Consider the following 23,310-nt stretch of genomic DNA (forward strand, 5'->3'; position numbering starts at 1 on the left):
ACCACGTATCGTTATATTCTCGTAGACATTATAATTGTATGCTCATTACCAGATACGTAAACTGAAAAATTGGAGGAATAGTCTTTAAATAACAATTGTTCCCATACTATCATAAAACTCATACAATTCAGGGCTAAATTGTAATTTGAATATGTAGTATCAGTTAAGTTTGAGTAATCATTCAAATATTAAACAATTCTGAAAGTGATTCTTAGTAGCTGACACGGTGTTACACACTCCTGCTTGTTAAAATGTTTTAGTTATTTAAATATGAAACCTTTATAATAAGCATAACATAGCTACATCGAAATAATTAGGATTACACAGTTATAAATTATAACTACCAACACTTCAGCTGCAAATATTTCTATAATCATAAAAAATAATGAATATATAAGTTACAAGATGCCTTGTTTGAACTAGACTTATGGTTTCCAAACAATGTTATTGCATGAAGTTTGAAACTTGGAAAAAGGCGTACATTATCTGAATTCAAAAGGAGTTTTTACAAAGTAAACACGTTTTAAAATAAATATATTTTATTTATAAAAAATGTAAAACATAAATATTGTATGTACAAAAGTCATAAAATTAATACTGTCGTGAATAAGAGTTACTTAATATCTTCTACTGTAGCTTGGCCCTGCGTATGAAGGTCTTGAGTATGCAGGGGCGGAGTAGGCGGGAGCGGCGTAACCTCCCTTTGCAGGCTCTTTGTGAACGACAGCCTGGAAGCCGTATCCCTGGTCGTAGTACTCCACGGTACGCTTGGTACCGTCAGGCTCGTACAGCTCGTAGGAGCCGGTCACGTAGTCTCCGTTACGCTCCTCCTTCTGGCTCTTGATGTCGTATGTGCTGGGGTCATTGACAGCGTAGTGGAAGGAGTACTGGGGGTTGGGGTCGTAGGGCTCGGGCTCAGCGTACTTAGGAGCGTAGCCTCCGTACTGAGCGGAAGTAACAGCCACAAAGCAAGCGACAACGAAAATCTGTAATTCATAAATAAGAACTATATTTTAAATTCACCGTTTGCAAAATTACATATGTACAATTTAATTTTTAACTCCTCTGTTTGCAAGATATAAAGGGAAAACTAAGCACATATAATTTTATGTCATTGTTGGTTTTTGCTTTCTTTAAATCATATTCAAAGCCTTTAACCTAATATCTAGAGTAGAGTATACGGTGATATCATACTCCTTCCGGCTCAGTCTGAAGAAATAGATTTCACATATAGCCATCATCTCTAAATATAATATTGAAGGTGCGTTATCAGTTTAGGCGATTGATTCGCACAATACATACAGGACAACTTAATATAATCATAACAATTTGAAAAAATTATAAAGTGCATAATCTTGAAACCTTAGAAACAAATATGTATTAATACTTGGATTAGTTTTAGTTTCATTAATGCAAATTATGTTTATGACAATATTAACTTTTATCGTTTTAATTCAATACTTACTACTCTAAACGGACACCATATGTAAACCTGTTGAAAGATCAGACAATTCTAAAACACTTTTTTATTTTGAGCTATAATGTATAATATCTGATATATAACTATTTCAAAAACTCTCCCGGAGATTAAGTCTTGCGGGTGAATTCAATAGGCAGATTTTTATAAAAAATAGGTAATAAATATTTATAGCTTTGTATTATGGTATTTAGAACCAGCAAAAATTTGATCATTGTTTAGCAATAGTCTATATCGTTAACAATGTCAGTAATTGCTAACAATATAACAATGCTAGCAATGTAAAAAATTATCATTAAAATAAATCAATGAATTTTATAACTCTATAATAATTATCACACACTTTTAATGGTTTGTCTATAATTACACAAATTGCACAATCTCTATAGACACATTAACACACAAAATACTAAACGTTCAAACGACACAACGCGACATTCGTATTTCACTAAACTGACCAACCTTAAGCGCCATCGTCGAGTGTTGGAGAAGTAGTATGTAGCTTTGCAATGTTAAATCTGGTATTTATAGTTAACACTTTGCTGGTCGGGAGGGGTGGACCTGCTGTGGACCTGGGCCGTGCCTTTCACTGATTGTCGCAAAATACCAGGCGGTTTCATCAGAAGATTTGGCACCTGAAACTAGGCTAACTGACGCCCACGTCTGGCTGTTTGTAGTAGAGCAATATTATTCTTATATATTAGTTGTTGTACATCGTACTGTAAAAATTAATTGTATACACACACACACACACACACGCACACGCACGCACGCACACACACACACACACACACACACACACACGCACGCACGCACTGCGTAGTGCAATATATATATATATATATATATATATATATATATATATATATATATATATATATATATATATGTATAGTATTTCACTTATTTAAATGAAAAACGAAGATATAAAGCTTCTATATTTTGAGGGATTTGATACCCACATCTTCAGGAAACAAAAATATAAATATCAAAAGAACAACAAGAAATACAACAAACATGAAGAAAATAACTAAAAATGTAAATACGCAACTAAAACATTCAAAGACCCAGCTGTCATATCATTAATGGCACAAAAGGAAATTTGGAAAAGTTAATTTTATCTTAAATTTAAACCATTTGGGTATTCAGATTTAAGAAGTAACTGATAGGCTTGTTCGTGATTTTTTAATTTTAATCTATTTAAATTTTCTTCAGGACCTTATTAATTCCTTTAAACTCATAACACTCTTCAATTTTGTCTTTGTTGTGCTCAGCAGTATGTTTGGCCAATGGCTTCTCCTTGTCTTTATGGAAAAATATAAAATCTGTGCCCCGTTATTCTGACTCTAAGGTGGTTAGATGTTTGTTTGTCCAATGTACTAATTGTTACAAAATTTACACTTAATTTTATAAACTAAATTCTTAGTCACAGTTTACTTTGCCAATGATGGTATATGTCAAACCAGTTACGCTACTTTTGAATTCCCTAGAGTTTTCATAATTTTGCAAGAACCGCAACGTGGTCTCTTGCACGGTTCACATCCATTAGTAACGGGTTGGTGTAATTTAGGTAGTTTAGTTACTACAAGTTTGGGTATCTGCAAAGGAAAGTAGGACATTATGGGAAATTTTCATAATTCTGTTAACTTTATGTAGTCCAGAAAAAAATTGTGTAATAAACTTTGATTGTGTTTTATAATTGAAGCTACTTGGGGGATGTGTTGGTTTTTTTTATTTGATTTAAAAAAATTTTGTCTGGGTTATTTAAATGTTTAAACGTGTTGCTTAATTTTTCAATGTAATTTAAGAAGTCTCTATCATTGCTGCATAGCTTCTTGGCTCTTATAGATAAACTTTTTGGAGTAGAATTTTTTATATACATTGGATGGCAACTTTAAAAATTTAGATAGTTCATTGTGTTTGTTGTTTTAACATACAGTTTTGTTTTTATGTAGCCTGATTCGAAAAAATGTCAAAATCTAAAAAATTTTTCATATTACATACACAAACATAAAAACACACACTGTAATTATGTATGTACTAACACGTTTGTGGAATCAAAGAGATTGGTAATCATAAGGTTTAACATGTATGGGTTTACTATAGAATACAGTGAGAACTAGATCATCTACATATTTTATACAATTAATTATCTGTTTTTTGAATAAAAGGGTGCAATTAAAAGTAAAAACGTCAGTCAGAGGACGTAATATTCAGTTTTTTGTAATTAGTACAAAACACAGTTTTACTGAAACTTTAGTTTTGATTCCATAATATTTTTTATAAAAAATGTAAAATACCATCAGAATTCTGTATTACCATCAGAAAAGGTACATTATATTATCCTAATGGTATTAAAAGTGTACATATACTTAGTTATTTACTTATTTATGTACTCACATGAGTGCGTTTTTGTTATGCGTGCGTACATATGGTTATGCACCTGATGTTTTGATGTTTTATATATTTTTTGTTTCATGGAAAACATGATAATAGCTCTTATTAATTCGAGTTACGGTAGGAAATAACCTCACATCAACTACATACATCTGCTAAATAAAGAATTTATATTAGAAAGATCCATATCTTAAAAATGAAAAGACCCATGTTTAATAATTCTACCGTTACCAAATAAAAAATAGTTATAAATGATAAATGTTAATAATAAGTAGTAGTTTTTAGATCTATAATTCGTATAAAAATAAAAAGTCACTAATATTAAAAAAAACTTTTTATATTTAGGTCATACGGAAATGTTCCATTTCTATTCGGTTATCATTAGTTATAGACCTTGACATTATACAAAACAGTTTAAACTTAAAACTCTTAAATGTATCGTTTGAAACTTATCTATAATTTAATTTAATTTTCTACTAAATGTAACTAGTACTATCAGTGTAATTTTGACATGGCATGGTAAAAGTAGTGGCAAAATCACATTTTGCAAACAAATCCAAATTCCTTGTTTTATGTCATCCCCTCAAAACCAAAAGTGAAGAGAAAAAAATACAAGATCTGTCATTTATTATCCACCAAAAGTAGTACAGTCTAGTTACATGACTTTAACTTTTTGGGTTTCGTATGCTTCCTTTTTGACTGTGGTTTGTAAAATGAAAAAAGCTCATGATAAATAGAGATAAACCTGAAAATCGTCAATAAGCATTTTGAATTTTAAAAACTTGACTTTTTGCACGAGCCATAACCCTATTGCAAAAGGAATAGTATGATAAACGTTTGCCATTTAACGGAACCTCTTTCCCTCTCAAGCGAAAAAATGAAAAAGATTTTATTTGTTTAGTTTGCTTATTTACATTTTAGTTGTTATTGTATGGTCGCTTGTCTAAGCTATATGACGTTGGGGACTTTAATTTCATAGTGATACTCACACAGTCTTTAATTTTCAAAGTCTTTTGTCCTTTCTATTTTTACAGGAAGGATATCCTATTAGAGTCCAGGCCAAGTTGGTTTAGTTTATAAAAATGTACAATTTTCTGTTACCTCAAATCTAGACTGGAAAATCCCAGATATGTGTACATAAAGAAGGGTTTATCAGGTTATCACTTATCGGACTTATCGGAAGGTTTATTACTTATCGAACCCCTCTAGGAGAGTAGGCATTATTTTATCTTCTTATCTGAAAGGCATTTCCTATCAGATAATGAGCAAGAATATATTTTTTTATTAATGAATAGCCGTTTCCCGCGGTTTCGCACGCCTTTTGTAAGCTTTCCCCGTGTTTGAGCATTTCTGGTTCAAGTATATTATATTTCCAACGCCGATGTAGAGTTTACCTTGTTGCCACGATCAAGAAACTCTGTCAAAAGTGTATGTTTATAGCCATTGTACACGTACATGTAATTTATTATAATTGTTTTAACACTCAAGCTTTAAATTTCAACCAGAATTTATTTTAGAGACAAATATATGTACGTGTGTATTCCAATGGAATTTATTCTCAAATCCTTTTCCTAACTTCTTAAAAGGGGAAGTAAATAACCTATGTTTGTATCATTAACTTCTTTAATAAAATTGAAGTGGTTCTTTATATAATAAATTGCCAATTTATTTTTTCATCAACCTACGGGGCTTAATTTTAAGGCCCCTGGCCCACAATAAAGTAAAAGTCAAAGTCAAAATGGACGTTTACTTTATTATTTTCTTATTTAATTGGTTACGAAATAATGTTGTTTGTTACGTAAATCCCGTAGGGATGGTCTTAGAGCAATACGTATCCATTTTTTGTTTATTTACAGAATAAAAGATACATTCTTAACACATATGTATTTTCATCGTCTTAAAGTTTGACATATTTTCTTGCTAAGCCATATGGTACTCGCATCTCTAGTAGGTAGGGGTAAAAGCAAAGTATTAAGAAATGGTAAACTGTTTTCCTAATTTAAAAAAAATTTGAGTGTGTTGCTGTAAGTTATAACTCCTTTTGGCATAAGATACTAGTATTGCTCCCGTCTGCAAAAAACCTTTATTTTAACTAATAAGTAAATTAATTTTATACTTAAGTTTTTTAGAGGTTTCTGTAGGATATGTAGGATATAATGATGGAGAAAAATAAATACTATCCTGTAATGGAATAAATACTTTACAAAGTCAACAATAAGTATTAAAAACTGGAGTATTTAAGCTACTTATAGTATACTATTTTGCTGATTTAAAATCTCTAGATTATTATTCGCTAAAAGATAAACGGAACCATTGTTTAAGATCATTGAAGAGGCTGGAAATACTCGTATTCATTATTGTCTGTCTATCTCTCTGCACGATATCTAGAAAACAAACTAACTTATTGGTTAAAACGTTGAATAAAGCTTTATTTCTATGTAGGCTACGTCGAGTTTGATGATGGTCCATGTCACTTCAGGGAATTTACTGGGTACCTAACCATGATGGCAACGAGAAGATCGCAAAGTAAATAAATTTATAAACACACTGAGTACCGTCATATGACATTTTAACATGTACCTTTGAAACACGTGCAGCATACATATCAGCAAGGTATGTTGAGAAAGATTTCATCTGTAGACTTCAAACTTAACCTGAAACTTCATTTATAAATACACTAGAATGAATTGTATGATAGTTGATGTCCATCAATGGGGATTTGTCCAAGCTTCATTGGAATGTAACTAGTAGGCTGGCGTAGGACATTTATACTTCTTTGACAAACCTCTTTTTAAAATCAACGTTTTACTTATATTCTTTGGAATATACTAACCTTTTTCATCTCTGCACTGGTTTCATTTTACTGAAAAATTATCTTGCAACGGGGGAAGAAGAAAGCAATAATCGTTTTATTTAAATTATTTATCTAGATTAATTTTGAATTTCATATAACATTGCTTGAGATCCATGCCCCGTTGAATTACGTTGATGCATCTGCTGGGTAGATTTAAACCTTGGGAAGTTAACCTTGAGAGTGGTTAACTTTATTACAAAATTAGATTTTAAAAGGCAACAACTCCTTCGGGTTCGTAATAAATTTCACTATAAATGGATTAAGTATAAAAATTAGTTATTGCTTTGTAACAAGATCCAAGTTTGGGTAATGAAATGTGGACTTCAGAACATACCTTGAATATATGAATATATAAGATTTGCATGTACATTTATGCCACCTTAGAGGTATACAGTAATAAAAAGGACTATAGTGTCTAATCTCAAGACCACTCCTTCACTCTCCTGGTCTTAGTGTAGATTCATGTCCTAGATATCTGCTGTCATATCCTCTACTTTGACATGCATTAGCGCGCATGCGTGTCTTTGTAAGTAGATTGTAAGTACATTATTTTTCAAAAGTAATGATCTGGGGGTATCTTGCATATCTTAGTAATGGTAGAACTTTATGTAATAAGGGCCTGTTCAAAACGTACTTTTTATCCTTAAACCTATATATTTTGTAATTTTCCCCATCAATATTAATGTCATTCTACTCTCTATCTGATCTAGTCCATAAAAATGAAATTATTAAATAAAAATGTCCACACACATATGTATTTGGTTTTTTCCAATTAAATAAGTACAGGTGTTACATTAGTTCTCTTTCATAATTTTTATATGAGTGAAATCTGATTCATTACATCAGTTGTGTTGGCATTATTGAATAGCCTTTAACTAGCATTTTATAGTGGGCTCAACATACTTCCAAAGTATTGGGCACTTTAAGATTTTACTGGCTTTAATAAATGTTTCTCTTATCATTTTCTCCAACAATCCCGACACATAATTTGTTAACATGTACGTGAATCTTTTTTGTTTTAATTTTCTGACTATATTTTTTCTATTATTTCTTTTGCACTTATTTACGACAGATATAAAATACTTATAACGATGGCAAATGTCCGAAATATTACTATCCTTTTAAACCATCTATCGTCTATAACAAACTTTAAACAACTGCAATTATTATTACCACCTAACGAGCCAGTTTACTAACTGAAAAGGAGTCATATATATTAGACACTATCAGTAATAAAAAGTTTACAGTATCTTGCTCAAACATGGTAATAAAAAATTCTCGTTTTTATTTTTTTGTAAATACCTTACAAACACACTTTTTTAAACGAAAGTGTTGTATTTTGATACAGGTGACATTATACGATAGTTTAGTACAAAATAGTGCATTATTTATATATTGAAACTTGCCTTTACAATTTAAAACAATTGTCAAAACATTTGGGATATAAAGAGGTAGAGAACAGTAATGATATCTGTCATACAACTCCGATCGTTACACTGCTACTGATTGACATCTGAAATTAACTGAATCGTGGAAACTCAGTATAGCCGTTTGATATAATATATTTAGACAGTAAACAAGTAATGCAATAAATGTACTTGTCTGCGATATTTGTGTACCAATCTAAAGTGATGGACATCTGATCCCAAAACCTTTATGATGTATATTTATTTTTCTAGCCTTAAGTTTAAGCTTATAATAATAAGTACAAGGATTATTGGGCTTTTCTCTAATTTACAAGCTCCCACGCAACCACGTATCGCTATAATCTCATGGACATTATAATTTTGTGTTCATTACCAGTGATACGTAAACTGAAAAATTGGAGAGATCGTCTTTAAATAACAATTGGTCCAATACCATCATAAAACTCATAAAATTCAGGGCTAAATTGTAATTTGAATATGTAGTATCAGCTAAGTTTGAGTTATCATTCAAATATTAAACCATCCTGAAAGTGATTCTTAGTAGCTGAGATGGTTTTACACACACCTGCTTGTTAAAATGTTTTAGTTATTTAAATATGAAACGATATAATAAGCATAATTTTGCTACATTAAAATATTTAAGATTGCACCGTTATAAAATAATAACTATCAACACTTCAACTATAAATATTTCTCAAATCGTATAAAATAATGGATATATGGGTTACAAGATGAACTGTTTCAACTAGACTTATAGTTTCAAAATATGTCGATAAAAATATTACTGTGTGTAATTTGAACCTTGGGAAGGGCCTACACTATATGAATTTTAAAACAGTTTTTACAAAGTAAACACGTTTTAAATAAATATAATTTATTTATAAAAAATGTAAAACATAAATATTGTATGTACAAAAGTCATGAAATTAATACTGTCGTGAAAAAAATAGGCTTAATATCTTCTATTGTAGCTTGGCCCTGCGTATGAAGGTTTTGAGTATGCAGGGGCGGAGTAGGCGGGAGCGGCGTAACCTCCCTTTGCAGGCTCTTTGTGAACGACAGCCTGGAAGCCGTATCCTTGGTCGTAGTACTCCACGGTACGCTTGGTACCGTCAGGCTCGTACAGCTCGTAGGAGCCGGTCACGTAGTCTCCGTTACGCTCCTCCTTCTGGCTCTTGATGTCGTATGTGCTGGGGTCATTGACAGCGTAGTGGAAGGAGTACTGGGGGTTGGGGTCGTAGGGCTCAGGCTCAGCGTACTTAGGAGCGTAGCCTCCGTACTGAGCGGAAGTAACAGCCACAAAGCAAGCGACAACGAAAATCTGTAATTCATAAATAAGAACTATATTTTAAATTCACTGTTTGCAAAATTACATATGTACAGTTTAATTTTTAACTCATCTGTTTGTGCAAGATATAAAGGGAAAACTGAGCACATATAATTTTATGTCACTGTTGGTTTATGCTTTCTTTGAATCATATTCAAAGCCTTTAACCTAATATCTAGAGTAGAGTATAAACATATCATACTCCTTCCGGCTCAGTTGGAAGAAAGATAGTTTCCACATGAAGCCGTCATCTCTAAATATAATACTGAAGATGCGTTATCAGTGTAGACGATTGATTCGCGCAATACTGATAAAACTACTTAATATAATCATAACAAAAATGATATCACCATATAAATTTATTTAGTACAACTTGGATTTGTTTTAGTTTAATCAATCCAAATTATGTTTATGAACATATTAACTTTTATCGTTTTAATTCAATACTTACTACTCTAAACGGACACCATATTTAAACCTGTTGAAAGATCAGACAATTCTAAAACACTTTTATTTTGAGCTATAATGTATAATACCTTATATATAACTATTTCAAAAAATCTCCCGCAGATTACGTCTTGCGGGTAAATTTAATAGGCAGATTTTTATGAAAACTACGTAATAAATATTTATAGCTTTGTATTATGGTATTTAGAACCAGCAAAAATTTGATCATTGTTTAGCAATGGTCTATATCGTTAACAATGTCAGTAATTGCTAACAATATAACAATGCTAGCTAGCAATGTAAAAAATTATCATTAAAATAAATCAATGAATTTTATAACTCTATAATAATTATCACACACTTTTAATGGTTTGTCTATAATTACACAAATTGCACAATCTCTATAGACACATTAACACACAAAATACTAAACGTTCAAACGACACAACGCGACATTCGTATTTCACTAAACTGACCAACCTTAAGCGCCATCGTCGAGTGTTGGAGAAGTAGTATGTAGCTTTGCAATGTTAAATCTGGTATTTATAGTTAACACTTTGCTGGTCGGGAGGGGTGGACCTGCTGTGGACCTGGGCCGTGCCTTTCACTGATTGTCGCAAAATACCAGGCGGTTTCATCAGAAGATTTGGCACCTGAAACTAGGCTAACTGACGCCCACGTCTGGCTGTTTGTAGTAGAGCAATATTATTCTTATATATATATATATATATATATATATATATATATATATATATAGTATTTCATTTTTTTAAATGAGAAACTAAGATATAAAGCTTTAATATTTTGTGGGATTTGATACCCACATCTTCAGGAATCAAAAATAGAAATATGAAAAGAACAACAAGAAATACAATAAATAGGAAAAAAATAACCAAAAATGTAAATACGCAACTAAAACATTCAAAGACCCAGCTCTTATATCATTAATGCCACAGAAGGAAATTTGGTAAAGTTCATTTTATCTTAAATTTAAACCATTTCGGTATTTAGATTGAAGAAGAAACTGATAGGTTTGTTCGAGATTTTTAAATTTTAATCTATTTGATTGAATTTTCTTCAGGACAAGGGAAGACCTTATTAATTCCTTTAAGCTCATAACACTCTTCAATTGTGTCTTTGTTGTGCTCAGCAGCATGTTTGGTCAATGGCTTCTCCTTGTCTTTATGGAAAAATATCAAATCTCTGCCCCGTTATTCTGACTCTAAGGTGGTTAGATGTTTGTCCAATGTACTGATTGTTACAAAATTTACACTTAATTTGATATAGTACATTCTTGGAGTTTAAGAATAGAGACATAAAGAATATATATTAGAAAGATCCATATCTTCAAAAGGAAAGGACCCATGTTTAATAATTTTACCGCCACCAAATGAAAAATAGTTATAAATAATAAATGTTAATTATAATAAGAAGTTGTCAGTTCTTTATTCTATCTAGAAATAAAAAGTGAATAATATTTAAAAGAACTCAAATTATATTTATGAAATCTCTTCATTTTGGCCATACGGGAATGTTCCATTACTACTCAGTTATCATTAGTTATAGACCATGACATTATACAAAACAGTACGAAATTATAAACTCAAAAATTTATCGTTTGTAACTTACGGTATCTATAATTTAATTTAATTGTCTACTAAATGTAACTAGTAGTGTCAGTGTCATTTCGACAGGGCATGGTAAAAATAGTAGCAGAAATCACATTTTGCAAACAAATACAAATTTCTTGATTTATGTTATCCCATCAAAAAAATAGTGAAGAGAAAAAAATTACAGTATCTCTCATTTATTATCCACCACGCATGTTCATTAGATATTATATTGTATGGAGTAGATTTTCTAAATTGTAAGGACATACTTACGGACGTCTAGTTACATGACCTTACATTTTTGGGTTTCGTATGCTTCTCCTTTTTATTGTGGTTTGTAAAATAACAAAAGCTCATGATAAATAGAGATATATCTGAAACATCAATACGCATGTTTGAATTTAAAAAACGAGACATTTTGTACGTGCCATAACCCTGTTGCATAAGCAACAGGATTATAAACGTTTGCAAACTAACGGAACACCTCTTTCCCCTTCACATAAGCGAAAGAATAAAAAAGATTACATTTTAATTATTATTGTGTGGTCGCTCGTCTATGCTATTCGGCGTTGGAGAATTTAATTTTATAGTGAAACTCTCACAGTCTCTAATTATCAAAGTATCTTTTGCACTTTCTATTTTCACAGGAAGAATTTTCTATAAGACTCCAGGCCAAAGTTGGCTTATGTTATGTATTTATGTAACCCCAAATCTAGAATGGAAAATCCCAGATACGTGTACATAAGAAGGGATTAAGGTCTATCACCTATCGAACCCCTCTAAGAGAGAAGGCATTATTATTTTGTCTTCTTATCTGAAAGGCATTTCCTATCAGATTATGAGCTACAATACATTTCTTTTTATTTATTAATAGCTGTTTCGCGCGGCTTCGCACACCTTTCGTAGGCTTTGCCCGTATATGAGCATTTCTAGTTCAAGTTCCACTCCATGGAATTTTCTGGGTACCTAACCGTAGTGGCAATGAGAAGATCGTAAAGTAAATAAATTCATAAACACACTGGGTACAATCATATGACGTTTTAATATATGCCTTAGTAACACATGCAGCATACCTATCAGCAAGGTATGTTGAGAAAGATTTCATCTTTAGACTTAAAACTTAACATGAAACTTCATTTATACGTACACAAGAATGAATTCTAGTATGATGGTTGATGTCCATCAATTGGATTTGTCTAAGCGTCATTGGAAAGTACAGAGTTTAGGTAAAAACATATCGTCGAACAATGGTTTTCCGTTTTTTGAACGCCACACCTGGTATCTTGCTTCCTACTTTTTTAAGTAGGAGCTTTTTCAATTTGTATGTTGTGGTAGGGCACGTTATCGACTACCAGCACTGAATTTGGTTCCAAATTCGGTAACACTTTTAGCTTGTTCCACTTCATAAATATGTTCCCATTCACGTTGTCGTGGTAGTCTCCACTATGGTTGCTTGCTTTCCAACAGGTAAAAGCATTGGGCACGAACCCTTTATCTCCACCCGCATGGATAATTATTAGTCTCTCGCCCGATAATTATTAGAAATCGGCACGTGTAACCCTTCATTTGAGCCATCCTACCAAGTTTGGTTAGATACGTGAGACGATAGTATATAAGATTCATGTAAATAAATTATTGGGCGTCCTTGCTCCCTGTAATTTTTCAACGCTCTCAAGTATGTTATCCTTTTCTCTCGGATTTCTGGCTTTTCAGTTAATAATTTCCTATTGTTTGCTGTCCTTCTCCAAGTAAATCCCAGGGCCTTTAATACCCACCTCAACCTTTTCACACAACCCTGGAGTTATATTTTGTCCCTTAGCGCCTCCCTCAATAGTTTTGCAGTCGGTATTCGATGTTCTTCAATATAGAAATTGTACACTATTCTTCTCATTACACATTTATCGAAGTCATCTAAATGAATAACTGTTCTACGTCGATGACGGTTTTTGTTTGGGCGTAGTAAAACTTGCCTCACACAGGTTACTAACCTTCAACTTTTTAAGCTCACTGTTTATTTGAGTCACAATGGAATTTGAACAGTTTGATGGTCTTCCTCTTCTTTCATAAATGTATAAACATTACTCACAATTTCTCGAGTGTGACTATGAATAGTTCTTTAAATATTACTAAATGTTAATAAAAACACTATTTTTTCCAAATTGTTTATTTTTGGACGAGGCCTTTCGAAACCAAAGGTTTCATCTTCAGGCAACTCCACAAATAAATATTTACACATTGTTTGTTACGATTAATATTAAAATAACATATGGTGTAAAAATTTAAATACAACAATTTTGGAAATATTTTTGTATTTATGTATGTATTATGTACTTTTTCAAAAAAAAATTGTAATATGCTTGATAGTATTGATTTTAAATACAAAAAGAAGCAAGAAAAGTTAGAAAACAAATTTAAATTACTTCTAAATTCCAATGAGCCATTTCTTCATCAAGAAACCAAATTTTCTATCAAAAACCAACAACTAGCGTGTAACATGTCATCAGAAACATTTACTGAAGATGAAATGAATCTTTTAAACAAAGGTTTAAATTTTAACCTAACAAGTAGAAATGACAGTGAAAATGTAATTGTTGATATGGAAAGTAACATTCAATATTTAGATGAGAGTACAAAGACTGCCATAAGATCCGACATATACTCTACCTTTTCCAAGAATCTAAAAGAAAAACGTTCCTCACATTTACATAACACAAAATAAAATAGAACATCAAAATGTCTTAAACAGAAGAATGTATTTTAGTTGAAAGCTGACAAAAGTAATACTATTGTCATTATGAACAAAGAAGAATATCATAAAAGAGTTAAACAAATTTTAAACACTGGACAATATAATATCCTTCAAAAAATCCAATCCAAAAGTACACTAAATCAGTATCAGAAACCTTAAAAAACTGTAAAAATTTAATTAACAACCAATTATATAGAAAACTCATAGTTCCTAATCCTACCATTCCAAAATTACACTGTCTCCCAAAAATACACAAACCTGGGAATGGAATGCGACCAATAGTGTCATGTATAAACTCCCCAACATATTTTCTGTCTCAATGGTTGTCGAAAAATCTTCAAACTTTAGAAAGTTTTCCTTCATTTTCCATCAAGAACAGATACGATTTTATAGAATCAATTAAAGACATTGTTATATATGAAGATGAATATCTCGTTTCTTTTGATATAACATCGCTTTATCCTAATGTTCCAATTAAGGATACAATTAAAATAATTACAGAATGGTTAACTTCTCAAAATTTACAAAAGAAAATAAGTGATGAATATTCCCGTATGATAAATTTATGTATGAATCAGAGCACATTCCAATATAGAGATTCTTACTACACCCAAATTGATGGAACAGCTATGGGAAATCGTCTCTCATGTTTTATTGCAAATATTTTTATGAGCTATTTTGAAACTACAGCCAAATCTAAAATGACATATTTTCCAAGAAAATGGATAAGATACGTCGATGATATTTTTGCAATATTCAATAAAAATGAAAACATACAAGATTTTATCACAAACAACTCTAAATTCGTTTTACCCTACTATTAAATTTACATATGAAATTGAACAAAACAATAGTATCCCATTTTTAGACGTATTAGTTATTAGAAATGAAACAAAATTTGAATTTGATATCTACATTAAACCAACTCATACAAATAGGTTCATCATCAATGAATCTAACCATCCATCGGCACAAAAAAGAGCAACATTTAATTCAATGATTTATAGACTGTTAAATACACCACTTTCAACAGAAAACTACAAGAAAGAACTAAATTACATCAAATCTATTGGCTATGTTCAATGGTTACACTACACAACTCATTGACAATATACTAAAAAAAGCTTTAAAAAGAAAAAGTAGAAAAGATAAGACAACATTAAGACTACTTCAAGACACAAAACATGAATTTATTTTTGCACAACATACAGCACATTTTCAAACCAAATATGCAAACCTTTCAAAAAGCATACAAATAAAACTGTCACTCACAGAACATGCAACAAATTATCCCAAATTTTAGGAAACCCTAAGGACAAAATTTCAAATGATAGTAAATCGGGAATTTATGAAATTGGATGCGATGGCTGTGACAAAAGTTATATTGGACAAACAAAAAGAACAATAATAACACGATTTAAAGAGCATTTATTACACAAAATATGGAAGAGTTGACAAATCTGCTGTAGCCCAGCATTGCATTGAATCAGGACACAGAACATCGATTAAAAATCTAAAATTAATAAAAGAAATAACAAAACCAATGAACTTGAATGCTTGGGAAACACTACACATAAACAGAAATAAAGAAAAACTCATGAACAATGAAGAGGGCCCTATTGAAAATTCCAATCTTCTTTCTTCTCAATTTATTCAAAAATTAAACTTTAGTCAAATCTAATTTTTCATACTGGCTGAAATATTTCCAAAATTTTTTATTTACATTTTTACACCATATGTTATTTTAATATTAATTGTAACAAACAATGTGTAAATATTTATTTGTGGAGTTGCCTGAAGATGAAACCTTTGGTTTCGAAAGGCCTCGTCCAAAAATAAACAATTTGGAAAAATTAGTTTTTTTATTAACATTTAGTAATATTTAAAGAATTTTACAATTGCTCCAAGAGTCTACTATGAATAGTTCTTCCTTTGACTTTCGACGTTAACTCAACAGACATTATCGGTAAAAGCACAAGCTACCACCACACTCGGATTTTAGCGAGTGTGATGAGTTATTTAGGCCAATACGATTCCTGAAAAGAAGTTTTTACCTATGAGTCACAGGAAATGTTTTCGGGACGGAGCGCATAATGCTACCCTGCCACCCCTCCACAATATCACCACACACAAGGTCACGCGCGCAGCGTAAGTCCTTGAACTATAACAGTACGCTGGCGCAGGATATTTACTCTTCTTTGACAAACCTCTTTTTTCAAATCAACGTTTTACTTATGTTCTTTGGAATATACAACCCTGTTTTGTATCTGCACTGCTTTGATTTTACTGAAAAATATCTTGCAGGGGCCTGTTCTCAACGTACTTGTTATCCTTAAACCTAGATATTTTTTCATTTTCTCCAGCAATAATAATGTCCTTTGTACACTCTATCCGATCTAGTCCATAAAAATCATTAAATAAAAATGTCCAAACACGTGTGTATTTGGTTTTATCCAATCAAAATAAGCACAGGTGTTACATTAGTTCTCTTTCATAATTTTGATATGAGTGAAATCTTCTTTGTTTGAAGGTTATTTTTGATGATGGAAGGATTGTGAAGGAAACAGGATTTTCCGGACATTTGCCATCGTTCAGTGAAACAAGAAAACAGTAACACTACGTTTCGAGAAGGTGCAATCTCTGCACCTTCAGTCGTAGGTGGTTAGTAGACGAGTGAAGACGTATTGTGACCTGTATTCCGTAGTTTAGTTTTAATGATTAGTGTTTGGTATAGTTTTGTATTAAGTGCATGTCTTTAGAGTTAGTGAAGTTGACAAACAACATGTAGGTTGTGATTCCTGACTTAGGCGTGCCACAACGCTTTAGTAAGATTTGTTTATTTTAACCTAGTTTGTAATTATGTATTAGGTTAGTTCTTTACCTGAAGAAGAGATCAGATTGCAGATCTCGAAACGTAGTGTTACTGTTTTCTTGTTTCACTGAACGATGGCAAATGTCCGGAAAAATCCTGTTTCCTTCAGTGAAATCTTATTCATTACATCAGGTGAGTTGACATTATTGAGTAGCCTTTAACGAGCATTTTATAGTGGGCTCAATATACTTCCAAAGTATTGGGCACTTTAGATTTTACTGGCTTTAATAAATGTTTCTCTTATCATTTTCTCCAACAATCCCGACACATAATTTGTTAACATGTACGTGAATCTTATTTTGTTTTAATTTTCTGACTATATTCTTTCTATTATTTTTTTGCACTTATTTATGACAGATATAAAATACTTATAACGATGGCAAATGTCCGAAATATTATTATCCTTTTAAATCATCTATTGCCTATAACAGACTTTAAACAACAAGTATTGGACACTTTAAGATTTTACTGGCTTTAATAAATGTTTATGTGCAAAACACCAACCGGTTTATTAATGGATCAACAATCCATGTGATGTAATAAAAGTATATTTATGATGTACAAATTTAGTTCATGTTGACTAATCTATTTTCTTTTGATTTTTCCTTTCAAAATAATGGCATATTCTTTTTCTACAAAACTATGTATTGTTTTCAAGCGTTGCTTTTACACGTTGTAATATATTTTTTATATTTTTTCACCCATATGGTAGTACGTTTTTATTTAAAAAGGAGGTTTTAAGTTTTCGAGTATAAATACGGAATTGGTAACCACGATACATGAGTAATGACTCATTGGTCAGAAGCTATTCTTCGTTTTATTTACCTGAAGAGTTTATATACAGATGAAGTTATTCGGCTTTAAAATGGAACGTATAAGTAAAACATCAAACACGAATTTTCTGTTTTTATTTATTTTGTTAGAGTACCGTTTTAAAATGTGCGAAATATTCTTTTTAATTATCTACTCATAATCACATTATACATTTTAGAAATAATAACTTTAGACGAGGCTTGCGTTTTTTTTTTTTTTTTAATTAATAAAGCCGATACATTATGATGGTAAACGCTGGCTACTGTTTAAAGACTGTTAGATAAGTATTTAACATAATCTCAAAAGATATACGAAAGTGGACTTATAAGTCGTTTGGGCTATAATACATTTAGTGCGTGATATAAATAATAAACATTGCAAGGTATAATATGCATTAAACCACATACATCCTTGTTGCACAAGGACTACCGATTGGAAAAGTTGTAAGGAACTTTAGATGGCTGAAAATATATATGGTAGAAATAGAAATTTCCCAAAGGTGGTCCTCTGGCAGACCACAAGCTGCCAGGCCAAAGTAGTTAGATAAAATTAAATGTGGAGAGCAGTATTCCTCCTTTAGCTGTTTAAAGATAAATAGGATTCCCAATTACATCTTATTTGTAGTTTACAAGACTCTTGTAGAGCACCTTGTTCTGTGGAGACGTATACAATCTAAAGTATATTTTGATTAGTGAGTTATTATCATTCAACATAATTAAATATATCACAATTAATACTAACTAATATACCACATAGTATATCATACTTTTCTGCGACTACAATCCTCTTAAACACCTAAGTTTATGTATGTAATTTTCTATACTATAAAAGTTTTGTCTTAAACTGGTACCATAATGCTTTACATAGTAAAATATTTAAACAATGTGACTGCATGGGAAAACATACTTCGCAACTCGATTAAACAAAAGCAAATTTGTACAAAAACAATAATTTATTTGTAGGTACAAAAATATGACTAAAATGAAGGAGTTCGTATATACATAATGGCGATGTTAAATGGTTTGTACAGTTTGAGGTAAGTTTCTAATAAGCAGGTTTCTTGTAGTAAGACGAGTAGCTGGGAGCGGCAGCATAGGATGGTTTGTATGCTGAGGCAGAGTATGCAGGAGCGGCATATTTAGGGGCAGCGTATGCAGGTGCTGCGTATTTGGGAGCGGCGTATGCTGGGGCGGCGTATTTAGGGGCGGCGTAAGCGGGAGCGGCGTACTTAGGGGCTGCATAAGAAGGAGCAGCGTATCCTCCCTTGGCAGGCTCTGTGTGGACGACAGCCTGGAAGCCGTATCCCTGGTCGGAGTACTCCACGGTACGCTTGGAACCGTCAGGCTCGTACAGCTCGTAGGAGCCGGTCACGTAGTCTCCGTTACGCTCCTCCTTCTGGCTCTTGATGTCGTAAGTGCTGGGGTCATTGACGGCGTAGTGGAAGGAGTACTGGGGGTTGGGGTCGTAGGGCTCGGGCTCGGCGTACTTGGCAGCGTACGGAGCGGGAGCTGCAGCGTACTTGGGTCCTGCTGAGTAGCCGCCGTACTGCGCCGACACAACGGCCAACAGACAGGAAGCAATAACAATCTGTAACGTGAAATAACACATATAATTATACAATGTTATGGTATTTGTGGCAGGAAAACTTGTAAAACATTGTTGATGTGGACTGAAATAGGTAAAACACAGATCAAAGTATTACATATATTTGCTTTTTATAAAATTGTCTAGAATACAAAGGGAGGAAAATGTAATAATCGGCAATAACTTTAAAATGAAAAGATGATTACAAATGCTCCGAATTATCAACTCACTCAGCCCCACGCGAAGATTCATTATTTTGTTTGCAATTATAACGGCTCCATTTTCGATTTATCTCTGAACCAGATAGGTACAAAACTATGAAACACCCTCAACATGGTCTTATACTTTCTCATGATGACAACCTCCTGATGACGTCAGTTGAAAGTGATCAACCCTACCTAGATGGGTACCCTGGTTTATACTAAGATGTTAGTATAATTTATAATTATGTTTGACCAAAACTATCGCATATATATGGATATAAGAGAAGAAGAATAACATTAAATATATTTAATTTAATAGTTGACCACGAATATTAAAATAAAAATTTTAATCTTTTGTGACATTACTTTTATACAACAAAAAATAGCAATTAGGACTGGGAATCCGTACCGTTGGAAATTCACCATTTTAAACTTAAAAATATTTAAATATTTTAAATCCTTAGGTACATAAATAGTAGCATTGTACTTTTCTATCTTAGCGTGCGCATATGAGCTGGCGATTTATTTTATTATAACTCTGTACTTACCCTGATTGTTACTTACATGCTTAGGTCACAAAAACAGATTAACTAAAGCATATCAAAGAAAATTAAGCGAATTTAGAATTGGTGTGTGTGCATATTAGCCAAATATTATGTGCATAGTAAAAATTATCTTAATCGTGTAATGCAAAATTAACCTTCACAGTAATATCAATAAACTGAAAGCAAAACTTGATACCGTCAAGAGGAAACACTTTGGCTTAGGAAAATTGTATTATATATCAAATAAAAAAATTTAGTTCGAAACATATTTTCACGATTTTAAAGTTGCAGTAGGCCTACTTTATTTACTGACTAAAACATATCACTATTTTTTAAATGAAAACCTTAACTGTATTATTAAAATATTTTACATCCAATAATCACTTAATACATTGTAACTTTATTTGGAACGGTTTTCTGACAGCTCTTTTTTAATAACCACCAGGCAGTTTTACTCTTATATACAAAAATGTAGAATACTATAATAATACTTTTTTATTCCTTGCCTTATCTGTGTAATATGTACTAATTATTAATATAATAAATGCTTAATTATATAAAAATGAGGTTGAATATTACATGTTTTAAATATTCCAACACAACTAACATTATTCTCCATACTCTCTCTTCGAAATCTCACCATTAAAACTATATGTGTGCCAGTATGGAAAATAATTTTAACTTTTTTAACCCAGAAAGCAACAGATTCAGCAAAGCTAAGAAAAATTCCAATTTGAAGTATGATTATTTCGTATTTCTCTAAACATTAACATACATCTGCCTTTAGATTATTGCTAAAGTTAATAAACCATATCTGGTGTCCTATACTGTCCACCAGTAGTATAATGTGGTTTAATTATTATACAGGGTGTTCTGTAATTAGTGAAAATATTTTGAAAAAATGTTTGAGGACATCGAAATATGAGAAAAAAAATAACCAAATGGAACAAATGTCCGGATATAATCTGTTTATAAATATTATATTAAAAATACAGCAATGAAATTTAGTTCACATATTGTGAGTATCTTTCAGTAAGATACTATAAAATAATAATACTGTGCAATTTACAATTTCATAGCGATAACAATTTCTTTCAATTCCAAATGTAATAGGAAATGTGGGGTTTTTTAGTACACAATGATATCATGAAATAAAAGATTTGCAATATTAAAACAAAATAAATTATACCAAATTTGTAAAAATATCTAAGATTGAGCGAGTTGTTATTTTGTGATAATTCATCTTATTATAGTTTTGGCGTATAAGAATGTTAAAATATTTCAAGATTTTTTGACAGAATAGTATGTTTTTTATATTATGCATATGTATGTATTTCTTATAACCAGTACACAATTTTTTTTAGAAATATATATTTTCTAGTATTTTCAAGTATTTTGTTATAAAAGTATCCATTATATACAACACATATTACCAATTAATATTACTATAGTACTGTTATGTTTTATTAAATATATTATCAAACTATTAAAAATAATCAAATTGCGAAAAATAAAAAATTTCAAAGTATAAAAACCCCTGTTTCTGTAACACAGTTAAGCTATCGGTATACTTGCGGGTACAGAGTACACGGTGAACACAGACAGCACAACACACTACGCACTACACCCACCTTGATCGCCATGTTGTGAATGAACCGAATGATAGGCTTGTAACTTGAGGACCGCATTTATAAGACTTTGTGTGGCCATCTCTGGGTCTAGAGGGGGAACCTTTCACTGGGTTGTCGCGGAGTCCACATTAGCAATTTTGGTGTGACTATCATTTCACGAGCGAGTACTACTTGGGATCTAGCTGGCCTTGCTGGAGGCTCTGCGGCGCGGCGTGCTCCACATCGGGCCTAGCCTGCGGCCTGCGGTCCGCCACTCGGCTCGCCCACGTCACACAGACACCACTCGGTGTTATTTAGATCATCGTTTATTTTATTAAGTGTTTTCGTGTATTACCAAAAACATTGTATATTACCATCGTATGATGCTTTTAGATCACGTGGTGATCAAATATATTAAAACCATCATCTGAACAACCTAGTGAGTCCCGTAGCAACTATCTTCCGGAGACCAATCTAAAACATTATAAATCAATACTTTATTTCCCATTGATTACGTAATAATTAAGCCGGTCTTGTATGAGAAATCAAGGTAAACATCGATCCGGCCTGAAAGCATTTAAGAAGAGAAAATGTAAATTAGGTTTTAAGTCTCAATTACAAAGACATTTATTATGTTTTAAGTACTTTTATCTAGGGTGGAGACTTTAGAGAAAGAGGGAGAGCTGGTTAACTTTTATTTTGCATCAATATTCAACAGTTACTTTAACAGGTGGTGCGACTAATGTAGGAAGTGTGGACTGTATGCACTAGTTTTAAACCTCTTACTTATTCTAAAACAGTGTTTATGCGTGCTTTTTCTTAAATATCGTAGGATTATAATTATGAAACATCTTAGATGGCTGGAGTGACTGTTATGAACAGGTATCGAATCAATTTCTGATTAAAAATAATTCCATGTAAAAATAAAATGTATTATAAATCATTCTGGTTACATCATACGATTAATTGTTAAAATCCAGGGTTCAGTTACAGAGCAAGCTCCGCGAACATTCTGTAAATTATTAAGATAGCTTAGTATTTTGTGTGTGTTGTATGTGTATTATATGTATTTTATATATATGTATATATATATAAAATTGGTTATGAATGAAATTCATTTTCCATTTTTAAGTCCTTTAGTATTAAAGGTTTTGGTGGTTTAAAGTCGGAAAGTGATGAAATAACTTTTGCTTTTTCAAGTTTTGAGACATTTTTAATTTTACTTTTAGGACCCTCCCGCTGCAAAAAGTATTTAACATGCCAAATGTATTATTACTAGTTTTGAATAAGCGGTACGAAACTGAATTTACCATGTTGCAGACTACTAACCGATGTTTAAACAAACATACAAATTTTAAAATGTTTAGTCTGAGTTTTGACACGATTTTTAAATAT

The 23,310-nt window shown here is 31.8% G+C and overlaps 3 protein-coding genes across 5 annotated transcripts in view; 1 reads left to right on the top strand and 2 right to left on the bottom strand.

Moving 5' to 3' along the window:
• LOC124360510 (neurobeachin-like protein 1) overlaps nt 1-23,310 on the top strand; it is a 545,778-nt gene that overhangs the window by 134,016 nt on the left and 388,452 nt on the right. The gene's annotated exons all lie outside the window — the stretch shown is intronic.
• LOC124361267 (larval cuticle protein A2B-like) lies at nt 606-1,951 on the bottom strand. The gene is made up of 2 exons (XM_046815314.1): nt 1,940-1,951; nt 606-986 (listed from the first exon to the last, which is right to left on the bottom strand). The coding sequence occupies exons 1-2, from the start codon at nt 1,949-1,951 to the stop codon at nt 618-620; spliced, it is 381 nt and encodes a 126-aa protein (XP_046671270.1). The 3' UTR covers nt 606-617.
• LOC124361268 (cuticle protein-like) lies at nt 9,057-22,096 on the bottom strand. The gene is made up of 3 exons (XM_046815315.1): nt 21,937-22,096; nt 19,027-19,560; nt 9,057-9,476 (listed from the first exon to the last, which is right to left on the bottom strand). Exons 1-3 carry the CDS (start codon nt 21,991-21,993, stop codon nt 9,108-9,110), a joined length of 960 nt encoding a protein of 319 aa, XP_046671271.1. The 5' UTR covers nt 21,994-22,096; the 3' UTR covers nt 9,057-9,107.

The sequence above is a fragment of the Homalodisca vitripennis genome, chromosome 4 (genome assembly GCF_021130785.1).
Source record: "Homalodisca vitripennis isolate AUS2020 chromosome 4, UT_GWSS_2.1, whole genome shotgun sequence".
NCBI lineage: Eukaryota > Metazoa > Arthropoda > Insecta > Hemiptera > Cicadellidae > Homalodisca > Homalodisca vitripennis.